Below are 13,287 nucleotides of genomic sequence, written 5' to 3' on the forward strand. Positions count from 1 at the left end.
ATTAATTATTGTTGGCAGCATTATTATTGATCAATCAATCAATTTGCTACTTGTTACAAAACCATGCAAATCATTCTGCTCAAAGAGGAGTACAGGAAGTGGAAATATAGTGTTTCTGCTGAAAGCGGCGAGTGATTTTCTTTATCGCTTCAATCTTCTGGCAATGTAGTGATTTTCTTTATTGATAAAATTCCTTTAGAACATACAAAATCACTTAACTATATATGAATATGGATGCCAGTGCTTTTAAAGCTACAAAGAATTTGATCAAACACTACTCTGACCATGCATTGCAATCTTACGAGAGCCGGCGAAAGAAAATAATTAATCTACTCAATAAAAAATTATGCCCCGAAGAAGGTTGGGAAGACTCCGAGATAGAAACATTTTTGCATGAGCTTGCAATGATGGACAGTAATAATTTTTTGGGTAGTTGTGGTGTTGGAGAAAGGGAAGCTAGATTCGCATCAAAAATCGTTGCCCGTCGGCATTATTATATGGGTCATGGTATCGGCAGATCTGGTGATATAACAGAAATACAACCTAAAGCTGCCGGTTCCAGTCTTATTGGACTATTATCCAATTTTATGGTTTTGGATTTATTGAAATCAATTGGAGTACCAAGTTTGCAAAAATGTATCATAGTGCCTTTAGCTACCGGTATGGGTATTTTATTATGCCTTCGAACACTTCACAGCCTTAGACCAAAGTCAAAATTCGTTTTATGGCCAAGACTAGACCAAAAATCCTGTTTTAAATGCATAGTTACAGCTGGTTTTACACCAGTAATTATAGAAAATGTTAGTGCAGAGGATGGTTTAATTGGTTCGCTGGGTGAAATTCAAAACACAGTTGAAAAAGTAGGTCCGGAAAATATTGTATGCATACTGAGTACGGTATCGAGTTTTGCACCTAAAGTTCCTGATGACATTACGGGTATAGCAAAATTGTGCAAGTCGTATGATATTCCTCATCTTATAAACAATGCTTATGGCATCCAATGTCCTGAGTATTTAAGTACTATTGAGCTTGCAGCCAAGGATAGAGTTGATTTGTTTGTTTCCAGTACAGATAAGAACTTTATGGTTCCTGTTGGTGGTTCAATCATTTGTGGATTTAATAAGAAAACGGTAGAACTGGTAGGGAAAATGTACCCAGGTCGTGGGTCAGGTGCGCCTTCCACTGATTTATTTATCACTTTATTAAACATTGGTAAAAAAGGGTACATGAAACTTTTAGATGAAAGAGAAAAGAATTTTTTGTACTTAAAGTCCGCTCTTGGTGAAGTAGCAGATGAATATGGAGGTAAAGTTCTTGTAACTCCAGGAAATAAACTTTCTGTGGCTTTTGCTTTTTCCCAACTTGAATCTTTGCATCATAAACTTTTTACTGAAATAGGATCTATGCTGTTTTCGAAATTTGTTATGGGATCGCGGCTTGTTGCCCCTGGGGATCATAAAACTATATGTGGCTTTGAATTTAAAAATTGGGGATCTCACACTAATGAAAGTTTTGTGGGTTATCTGACTGCATCCGCAACTATTGGTGTTGAAAGGAAGGATATTGACAACTTTATAAAGCATTTTAAAATTACTCTCCATAAAGTGCAAAAACAAGTGAACTTAAAAGTTCTATGTGAAAATTATAAAACTGTTTCTCAGCCTGATTGTTCTTAGAACATTTGAAAAATTTCTGACAAAGAAATTGTGTTCATTTGTAAAATTATTTAAGCATATTTATTTATCGTTAAGAAATGTATTTATTTTCCTTTAGATAATTATTTATTTTGTATTCAGGAGCAGAGTTACATAGTTAAAGAAAAGAAGTGAATACAATTTTATTCCACACTATATTAGGAGATGGAACAATAGATTTTCTAGAGTTGTATTTTGTAATCAATTTTATTTATTGTTTTTCTTATTTCTTCTTGCAGTAACTCTGAAGCTCTTAGACTGTTAATTATTTATATATATTTACAAATTATTTTATTATATTAACAGGGTTCATTCTGGGTGGGTTTTGCTGGCGTGCCACCCTGTTTGCCATTTAAGCAAAAAATGTGCACCCTCCATACCCTTTAAACGTGATGACAAGTCCAAATTGTTCATTAAAAAAATTGTCTATTCATGTTTTTTTTTTTGTAAATCAATCTGGTTTTCGAAAAGTTTTTTTGCTGTTTTCTTTCGTTTTTTATTTAATATGTTATTATGATTTATTAATACATTATTACGACTTTCAAATTTCAGATATAACTTTTTTTGAATGAGATCATTTTGTTTCGATTCCAACATGATTTTATTATTCCTATGATAGATTTTTCAGAAGTTATTTATCATTTTTCGGCTCCTTTTTCTTGATTTTTTAAATTCCAATATTTTTAATATGATGTTATTAACAATGTTCGAATTTGAGTTACCTCTTTTTGATGTGTTCAATTCATAATAATTCCATTGAAACTTTGCATTGCTGAATGATATATTTTGGCTGCTGTTTATCATTTTTCTGCCTTTGCCTCACAGTTTTTAAAATTTCTATATTTTTAAATACATTATTAGGAAGTAAGAATTTTGAATTTCAGTTAACACTTTTTGACGAGTTAGGTTTCGACCATTTCGTTGTAAGTATGCATCTTTTTCCGACATTTTTCAACCGTTTCCACTTATCTTTTTCTAAATCTGATATTCTTTATATGATGTTATTATGAAAAGCGTGTATTTCGAAGTTAAAGAGTCATATTTTGACGTGTTTGATTCGCAACAATTTTACTGTAAACCATGATGATTATTGATAGTTTGTTTTTTTTCCCTCAGCTATTTCCACATAGTTTTTTCAATACCGATATTTTTAATATGATATGGCTGGCAAATTTCATATTTTAGTTATAACTTCTTAAAACTTGATGCATGACAATTTCATCATAAAATCAACATTAAAATAGTCATTACAGTTACTTATCAGTTTTCTCAGCTATTTTGGCATTGTTTTTAAAATCCTAATTTTTTTTTACTACGTTAATATTTCAATCTGCATCACTTTAAAAAAATGAGAGGATTTTGCACATTTTAAAACAGATTTGTAGTATGTGCTAATTTAACTGAGAAATTATTTTAAAATCAAACAATTACTTTGAAAATTAAGAACTTTATACATTTCTGGGTTTCTTAAAAGCAATGCAAATTTTTTTGTAATACTGAGCCCTTCTCTTTGTAATGAGTTGCCCAGTTTCAAGCATCCTGCCCTTTTTAATGTCTAGAATGAACCTGGTATTACTATAAATAAAAATTTAACTGGGTTTTCAATTGTGCCCCAACACTATTTTTGAAATCATATAATATGAATAGTAATAACTTGTAAAATATTATCTGAAATTATAATTGAATTAGAAATCATATAATTTGAATATTAATAACTTGCAAAATATTATCTGAAACTAGAAATCTCTTGAGCTGATTATTTTTGGTTCTCAAGAAATCCAGTATAACATATATTCTGATTATCCTTAACTATAGCACCGATTTTCAAGTGTAAACAAAAATATTTTTGGCACTCCCCTACATTAAGAATAATGATAAATATGTATGGAGTAAAATAAATTTTATTCATAATTTTAAAAATAAGTCAGTCTATGAACTTTATTATTTTCATATATATAAATAAAAATGCGGTACAAACTACTTATATAATATAATGTACTTTTATTTAAATTCGATGGAGCGAAAAAATGTCCTACCCTAAGCAATTTCAGAACAGCAATTAAAATATTAGATATCTATATTATATTTGCATTTTTTATCTACTTATCATTTATGCCTGGTATTCTCAAATAAAAAGAAAGTATTGTTTGCACACAATTGTAAATCTTACTATTTATACTTTGAAATTATTTTATTTGATATTGATCAAAAAAATTGGGTAATAAGGTATAACATTTTGTCTTGCTTCATAATATAACATGTTGAAATATAAAACATGAACAAAATATTGCCAAAAATTCAAATTTTCTCAAATGTATACACATTGAATTATTGAGATGTATAGAGATGTTTCATTCAAAAATTTCTTTCCTTGATTATGCGAATTCACTGCTAAATATTTATTATAAAAAAAAATTTCTATTATATTTCTTTAGTACATTTCTTTATATTATTCATCACCCATATTCAGGATTTTTTTTATGGATTGTTTCGCACAACACGTCTTCAATAATTGTGTAAAATTTAATAAATAGTAGCACTATTTCAATCACCCATCATGACCTTTTTATTTATCACCTTTTTCTCATATTTTTATTTATTTATTTTGGGGGGGGGAGGGGATGGAATGTTTCACTATCAAATTCTCATCACTTATATGATCACTGACTTCACATGGCCATAAAACGTGGGTGCCTCGATTTTTCTTTTTTTCAATTAGAATCTTCTATTGATAACAAGTTTTGAAATTTTACCATCTAACTAGACTGTAAGATTCCTAAAACAATATTGTGAAATTTGTGTGTAGAATATTTCAGGCAAACACACAAAGTTTGGGGGAAATTCAGGCAATGCTGAGGAAATTTTTAGTCTCATTAAAATATATTGCTGTAAAATAATTTACTCTTAAAAAAATGAAGTAACCACATGATGTAACTTTTACAAAAAAACGGCCATAGTGTTTTTTATAAAAGTTTGAAATTTCATAGTGTAATGACTAAATTTAGCAACTTATTCCTTTTTTTCGATTCAAAAATAGAGGAAAAAAATAATTACTAAAAATTTGTTTTAGAGAATTAAAACGGTCTAGAATATTTTCAATAACAAGGACAAGAGGTAGAATATTCTGTTTCTTGCAACAAATATGTTATTACTAATACAAATATTTTTCTTAGCCAAGAAATTGCTGGTTACTAAGGACAAAACACAGCAATCATTTTTAATTTAGTGTCTGGCGCAAGCATTGCTTGTACCCCTCATCCTCCCAGTAAATAACAATAAACAAATCATAAACCCCGTTTAGGTGCCTTTGTAATATTTTAATGCTGGCAAATAAAATATTTAGTTAGCTTTTGTAAACAATGCTAAAGTTTTATCTTTGTAAATAGATGTATTTCATTAAAGTTGCAAAAAATTGTGTTCACGCATTGTGCCTGCAACAAATTGAGATCGGTACAAATTGTACTCATTAAGAATTGTGCCCACTACGAATTGAGACTAGACCGTATGCTCACATATAACAAGTGGAGATTATATACTTAAAAATAAAATTTATAGAAAATAGGTTTATCGTTGATTCCTTTCAACCCTCAAACTTATCTAACTAATAACATTTGAATCCTCCAGCTTCTAGATCTTGGAAAACCGAGTTTTACCTTAAATGGATAGATTTAGTTGATATAAAAGATTTTTTAAGAATGTAATAGATTTCATGACTTTCAGCGATAATCTAAAGAAACGTTAATAAATTGTACAAAATATTAAAGCAGATAGTTAATCAGTTTTCCTAAATCTAACTAATGAATATAAAATAAATCACAAACTGAAAAGATATTTGAATAAATTATAATTTGATGTTATTGTCTATCAGAAGTTGGGAGAGTTTATGTTTTTGTGAAGAACCATCATCAAACCGGAATGGTAAAATAAATTTTTTTTTAAAACAGTATAAGTAATAATTAAAACTGAACTGAGAAAAATTAGGAAGGCAAATTAGAATGACAACTCACAAGAAATATTCAGAAAAAAAAAACTCCAAAAGAAAAACCTAAGTGAAAAAACAGGAGGTTAACCTCTTCAGAGAATAGCATGTAGTAGACTTAGCATACTTGACTATAAATTGAAATCTGCAACATAATTTATAGCAGGCTTCAATGTGGTTCAAAATAAAAGCCCAGGCATTTTACAAAAAAAAAAAATCCAGAATATCAGGACGAAATGCTAAAAATGAAGACATAATATTTTTGATCAAGACAACTATGAGCCCTTTCATGTAACCTGAATGGTAAACTCTTAAAAAATTTGTTGAATTTTCTAGAAGAAAATATTTATTTCATTGCACTCTATTTTTTTTCAACATAATTTAAGCTTTTAGACTACAATGTACAGAAAATATATATATTGCAAATCAAAATATGTTAATTGGCATATTAAGGATTAACAAATTTAAACAAACAATTTTAACAAAATATCTTTTTTTGCAAATGTTATAAATTTGTGCGTGCTAATATAATATTGCATGCATAAGAATATAGGCATAGTAGTGAAAGTTTTATTGCTTAGATTTCAATAAAAATTTACATTTTTAGAAATTTATAGGTTTTAAGTTAACCTACTCCATGTCTCAGAGCTTACTTGATAAAGTATTTTTTATAGTATGAGTAGATAGTTCTTTTTAATAATTATAACCACATATATTCTCATTAATTGTTTAATGAGAGTAGGTATATTACTTTGGTTGGTTCTAATAATTAATTATAACTAATTTAGCAACGATTCAAAAAGAAAAATTTTTTACTTCGTAATTCACGAATCAAAAGAATAATTTCAGTACAGTTTAAATAATATGCTTACGTTGCAAACAAAAATTTTAGATTAGTATTTCCATTTATCATACCTCCGTTTAAATTGCACCATATGAACCTGTTCTGAGGCAATAAAAATTTTCACTTTGCTGTTCATCTTTAACAAGTTTATCTATAGAGTGAAAAGAAAAAAACAATTTTCTACCCTCTTAAATGCTCCTAGTACAAAACTTATTAAAATTAATTAGGTCAATGGAATTTATACAGAAAATATTCCATATTAGTAATTGAATTTTCAAAACAAAAGAGATTTGAATAAGAGGGGTAATTGTGAGCCCAACTCAAAAATCCTGAAAATTTCGTGAGTAAAATCATTAATGACTCATTTCAAAAAATTAGTGTTTTTATAAATGTAAATCATTGATATTTTCAAAACATGGAATTCTAAATAAATTATATGCAGAATTTAAATGAATAATTATGTATAAGTTTACTTTTATCTCTAATCACATTTATTATTCTACCAGATATATACAATATTTCCAAATGAAAGAGATGCAAAGTATTAATTCTAGTTCTAATATTTTTAAATAAAATATACAAGAATTTTTATTTATAAATGCGATCTATGATTTCTTGAAGCTTCTGGACCTTTGATTTCCGGGCGCGGTTAGCGAAAAATCTGGAACTCCGGATTTTTTCCAGAGCACAATCATCTCTGGAATAACAAAATGCGGCCTGTTTGCTTAAAAACTCATGAAAATAGAATTAATGGAAGTAGATTTTCATTGAAAGATCAGACAGTTGGTAGAAATACTATATTTCAATGACTAACATCTGCTTAATATGAAAAGATCGAAATATACTATTGAAACAAAATACACAGGAGATGGAATGTTATCAAGAAAATCTAATGAGCAAACAGTATATTCCAAAAAGATAAATATATGTTCACATTATTCAGCCCATTTAGAGGGAAAAGTTCATTATTAAAAACCTTTAAATTGCAATAAACATTTAAAATAAATTAAACAATTTTTCATACTTTGAGAGTTTCTCAAACCACCTAAACAGTTGTAAAATAATAAAAATATAGCCAAAAAACTTTCCTTCATAGTGAAATATTAATTTTGACTAATTATGTCATTTACAATATAGTAAAACAGCTAAATGAAAACTTATAGAAAAGTCATTTTAAAAATATTAAAAAAAATTCAAATTTTCTTGTATCAGATTTTTATGCTTCCATTGTAAGTTGGTGCAGTGGATCTCTAATGATTTAAAAATATATTTATCTTTATCATGGAATTATTAGTTTAAGAAAATATATTAGTTTTGTACTAAATGAGATAAAGTATCAACATATCAAATGTGTTTCTTGAAATTTACTTTTTTTTAAAAAAAATTTTGTTTCTCTTCCCTTTTATATATATATTTGAATGCATATTTTATTTGTGCATCAATAAGTAATAAATATTGTAACTGAATCAATGCAATGATGTAAGATTTTAAAGCAGTGCAATGGACAGATTTTTAACTTATTGTATTGTATGGCAGTGAATGTCGGCTATTAAATTTTAACTTTCTATCTAAATCTGAAGAAAATACAACTAACTTAATACAGCTCGTGTTATCAAATCGTATTGTATGAGATGGCTTGGATTTTTTTTTTTAGTTGTACAAATTCTAACCCTTAAAAGAGGTGACCTTTGCAGGCGTAGGGAATACTGGGAAACGTAAAGACTTATATAGAACCAGAGCTCAACGCATCAAAAACCAATCATTCGGTCACCATAGCACCAAATCGGATTCATTGGAAGAAGCTTCTACAATTGCACTACAGTCTACTGATAAAGCCTAGGCTTACAGAATACTGTAGTGCAATTGAAGAAGATGAATCTTTAGATGAGTATGCTATTCTTATTAAGTTCTTAGGCAGGTCTAAAATATATTTGATGAAATCATAAAAATATACATGAAGATGTAGCAATAAATCCTCTCTCGCATATTCTTCAATAGAATTACACTTTAGGCTGATTCTGCTCAAGTGAAAAGCCTTCAAGAATTTTTTTTTTATATATATAAAGTGAGCCTAAATGCTTACTAAATTGGTTATTACAATAAAAAAAGGTTTGAACTCTAAAATGTTGACTTCTAAATTCAGGCAAAATTAAAATTGTATGTGTTTAGAATTAAATTAGAAGCACATGTTTTCTTTCTTTCATTAATATTCTAAATTGAAAATAAAAATTACTAATTCCTTTATATTGATAATGATAAATAATATTCCTTATTATTAATGTAATTAGTTCACTTTAAAAATTTAGAACATAAGTGGTTTTCAAACTCAATTTCACAAGGATGCCATAAAATAATATAGATAAATTTCTGTTTTAAATCCTTATTTTTATGTTTTGTTCGAAATTGATAAATAAGGTGCTTTCAGCCAGACATAATTCCAATGAGTGCCTAAATGCATGATTCTAAAACAGTTTGAAACTAACTGCCATAACTCTTCAACTGTAAAACTACTACTAAAAATATAAACTGTTTGTAAATATTTTAATCGAACACTGTTTTGCAATTAAAAACTATAGTATTAAACTAATTTAATACCCAAGAAAACAAACTGAGTTCAGAATAGAGAGTTGAATAAAAATTATCTAGCTATTTGATGGGCACCAGAATTTAAATATAACTTTGACTGGAATTAAATGTTTAGTAACTAATGGGGATTTATTGTGGAAAAATAAACTACAATATTGGCAATTTTTAAACAATAAAAATAATTTATGTACATAGTGGAAAATTCTATAATGATAACAAGTAATTTCTTATATCATTCCCAGTTTCCCAAGATATAACAAATGCTTTAACATCCCGAGCAGGCATTTTCTCCAGTGCTCTTAACAGTCTGTGGCCAGCTCTAGCAAAAATATAATCATTCATTCCCAGTCTAACAGCTGGACATACATCGTTTCGACCATCTCCAATGTACAATGTTCTAGTAAAATGTGTACCTTCTTCTAATCTTTTAGCATTATAATTGACTAGAATTTCACCTTTACAAAGGTTAGGAGGGCATCTTTTACAAGAGCTCTTATGAAACTCTTGAATTTGAAGACAGCCTTCTTCATCGAATTCAGCTGGGTTGGTGAATATTGCAGATATTATTCGATCCAATTGATAGTGCTTTAAAAATTCTTGGATAAAAAAGGAGTTAGCATCAGAGACGATGATTAATTCACAATCCCCACTTTCGTGCATTTGATACAAAAGATCTTTCATACCGGTCATAGGTTGCAAACTTGAAATACAGCGAACATAATCTTCTTTTGTAACATTATTCTTGAAGAGAAATTTAAACATTTCACGCATATAAGCTGTCCAACCATTTGATACTTTGGACATAGCTTCAATTTCTTCAGGGATGGTTATACCATTTGCTAAAGATTTTATTTCTACATCTGTATTGGCATCAACTAAAGTATGATCGAAATCCACGCATACCAAGACTTTATCCATCTGCAATATAAAAAGGATTTTTAATGTTATGAACAGTTTATTTCTCAAAAGTAAAATAAAAATGACAACAATAAAATAAGTGATTATTGCCCTAAACAACAATCAAAATTGAAGCATTTAATAAAAAAAGAAAAGAAAAACTTAAGAAATAAAATATTGTCCTTTTTCAGAGTTAAGTGATTTGATTTAAATTTACAATATAAAATGTATCCCTTAAAAACTAATTTAAATGATTGTTCTACAAATATCGCAAAACTCATATGCATGGGTGAGAAATTCGTCACCTTGAAATATGTTTGGAATTCACAAAATATTAACGAAAAACAGTTCTTTGCATCAAATTTCAAACATTTAAAAAAATTACTGTACTTATTTTATTGTTCTGCAGATGGTTTGTAATTCAAATGTGGTATTCAAATGGAATAACAGAAAGTGCCTGTACAAAAAATTTTAAATTTAAGCATTGAAATTTCAAATTTCCATGTTGTACTGTGCTTTGCTTTCATGTACTGACAACATGATTGTTCATTGAATAAAATATTTTTTGCTCTAATTTTTAAATAATTAATATTTAATATAATATTTTGTTAATTCTTAGTTTCTCCGCTTGACTCATTTATTTATTTGGTCTCATTTATTTATTTGGTTGGTTATTTAATCTCTTTGTTGAATCGATTTCATAATATTAGTTTAGCTTTTTTACACTTAATTTTAATAAATAATAATCTTTAATCATTATGGGCTAATGAACCCAATTAGTTTTAGGGTGTTATAGATGACAATAATTAATTTTTAATGTGTACCATGAATTATGAAATTGTAAAGTTTGATTTTTTTTTCTCAAGTTTGTCAACCTTATAAAGTTTTTGAACAACTAAATGAATATCTAAATGATGCTATTGAATAACTAAATTTTCATTGCTGGTGTGACCTTTATTGATTAGCATCAAGAACAGAGTTTTCTCTCTCCCTTTTTATTAAAAAAATAAACAATATGAACCTTTTTTTATAGATTTCATTAAATTTCTTACTTGTTTATTTTGTAAATTTGTTTTAAAAGTAAATAAACCATAAAATTGATTCAGAATTAAATTAAAAATACATAATTTTTAAAGATTAATAAGCACTTTTTATAATTTTATTTTAATATTTTGTTAACTTTAATAATTTATTTAGATCTTTAATTTATGCAAACTGAAAAAAATTAGAGTTTATAGGAGTATTATAATAATGACTGACTATTGAAAAATTTTCTTTAAAAAAAATAAACAATTTATTACGCTATGAATTGCAAAACTTATAAAATTTCAAGGAATAAAATGACTTTAAAAAAAAAAAAAAAATTTCCATTATGTAATTAAATTAAACCATTTTTTTTTTAAATCTCCGTTTTAACATTATATAAAATGGACATTCATTTTTAAAAAAATTAATTCATTAAATTCAAAAAATAAATTGTTGAATTTGTGTCCCGTTAATGCAAAACATGGAAAAAGGAAGTTCATTTTTGCTATCAAAAAAGGAGAAGAGATCTAAAATCACCAAAAATTGTTTGACTTATACTCAAATGACCCACTATTTCAATTTAATTAGAATTTTTGATACCTAAAATTTAAAAAACACCAAGGATAAGGTTTACATTAAATTTTCAACAAAAAAAAAAATAATTTACGACTCATTTTGATCAGAGAGCAATTTCCCAAATTGGTTTATATATAGTATGTGGACCTGAGATAGTGAAATTTTTCCGATAAATGAGTGTGTGAAATTATTTTCAGGTGTCTAGTGAGACACTTGTTCTCCTCTTGAAAAATAATTTTTTAACCATTATACTCTAATTTTAAACTTCTGAATTATATTGTATAAGTATATTTGCTATTTAGTTTTAAACTAGCGCCAAATGAAAATCAAATAAACAGTATTTTAAAATTATTTCACTTTAATATTAAGCTAAGTTAAATATCCTAAAATAAGCACCCTTTGTAGTAAGCAATAAAATGAAATTAGGATAATTAAGGGAAGAATGAATAAAAAATTATTAGTAAGTTTTCATAGATCTCTTCTGTAAAATGGATTTGCAGAGTAGAGAGGGTACTATATGCAACCTTAGACCCTAGAAAAATATGGCATTAAAATGTTATTTTTTTTCTCAATTTTGTTTCCGTTCAAAATATTAAGAAAAATAGACATTTGATAAATTACAGATTGCTTTTCCACTTTTTTCTCAGAATGTTAAGTCATATTCATTTGTTAGACATTTTTAAAAACTACTAAATATATTGAAGATAACTTAGATGAAAGATTTAGTATAGAAATAAATCAACATTCAATTGAAACATAGTATGTTTTAGGACTAATAGAATTCAAAATAATTAATTAAAACCTTAACAACTTTACATTAGCTTGTGCACCATCAATTTTAAAGTTTTTTTTTTATCTAAAAATTAGGTCTACTTAAAAAACAAAACAATTTGCCTTCAAATAATTCACTTTCAAAACGTTTGTCACAAGTATAATGCATATATATAATACATTTTTATGAGAAAAAAATATTATGTTTTATGTCTAACCAAACATTTGTTTTTGTAGTGATTTTTTACTTAAAGTTTACATTGATACCATGCATTTAAAAATGTGGAACTGCGCAAATTGAATAAAATAACATATTGAGAATGCTTAAAGTGGAACGAGAGATTTTTTTTACTTTCGTCTGCTGATATATGTTTGATGCTTTTTTAATGCTCATTCATTTAAATAAAAAAAAATAAAAAACTACATAAGTAATTTTGCTATGAAACCAATTAAATTGGGGTATAAGAGATCATTAACTTTTTAAGTTAAAAATTATGATTTTAATAAATGACGAAATTTCTTTAGTTTAATGACTTTTCACATTTTAAGAAAGCTAAAATAATTAAGATATTAAATAATTTTTCTTATATAAATGGAATCAAGATCAAATTTCAAATACGTCACTTGTATGATAACAGAAAAATCGTAACAACGTTCAGTAATGTAACTAAAATACAATAAAGTTCGTCCACTAGGTAAAAAATTTACAGTGTAATAAAAGAAAATATTTTCAAACTAAAGAATTATAAGTAAATTTTATTTGATCTTTAACATCAACATCGAACATCCGTGCCAATGCCAGACGACATCAGCTGTAAGAAAACAAAACTTCAACTTCTGCCAGAACCATAAACATTTTTTTCCTTTTTAATTTAAAAATAATTCAATTTATTTTTAAAGAATTGTTCCGACGT

At 27.1% G+C, this 13,287-nt stretch overlaps 2 protein-coding genes across 3 annotated transcripts; one reads left to right on the top strand and one right to left on the bottom strand.

The window, feature by feature from the left end:
• The first annotated feature begins 54 nt into the window (after positions 1-54).
• On the top strand, positions 55-1,811 carry SecS (Sec synthetase). The gene has a single exon (XM_016064183.4). The coding sequence runs from the start codon at positions 225-227 to the stop codon at positions 1,674-1,676; it is 1,452 nt and encodes a 483-aa protein (XP_015919669.3). The 5' UTR covers positions 55-224; the 3' UTR covers positions 1,677-1,811.
• Positions 1,812-9,213: 7,402 nt separating this feature from the next.
• Positions 9,214-13,208, bottom strand: LOC107448827 (pyridoxal phosphate phosphatase PHOSPHO2). 2 transcript variants are annotated; one of them, XM_016064179.4, is made up of 2 exons: positions 12,993-13,208; positions 9,214-10,021 (listed from the first exon to the last, which is right to left on the bottom strand). In XM_016064179.4, exon 2 carries the CDS (start codon positions 10,019-10,021, stop codon positions 9,308-9,310), a length of 714 nt encoding a protein of 237 aa, XP_015919665.1. In that variant the 5' UTR covers positions 12,993-13,208; the 3' UTR covers positions 9,214-9,307. The 2 variants fall into 2 exon arrangements, with proteins under 2 accessions (XP_015919665.1, XP_015919664.1); XM_016064178.4 differs by having other exon boundaries at positions 12,998-13,207.
• Positions 13,209-13,287: the final 79 nt, after the last annotated feature.

Source organism: Parasteatoda tepidariorum, chromosome 2 (assembly GCF_982258835.1).
Source record: "Parasteatoda tepidariorum strain Cologne lab strain chromosome 2, Ptep-v5.0, whole genome shotgun sequence".
NCBI classification, from domain to species: domain Eukaryota; kingdom Metazoa; phylum Arthropoda; class Arachnida; order Araneae; family Theridiidae; genus Parasteatoda; species Parasteatoda tepidariorum.

Coding starts and splice junctions, on each gene's coding strand:
- SecS (XM_016064183.4), top strand. CDS start 225: ATGAATATGGATGCCAGTGCTTTTAAAGCTACAAAGAATTTGATCAAA.
- LOC107448827 (XM_016064179.4), bottom strand. CDS start 10,021: ATGGATAAAGTCTTGGTATGCGTGGATTTCGATCATACTTTAGTTGAT.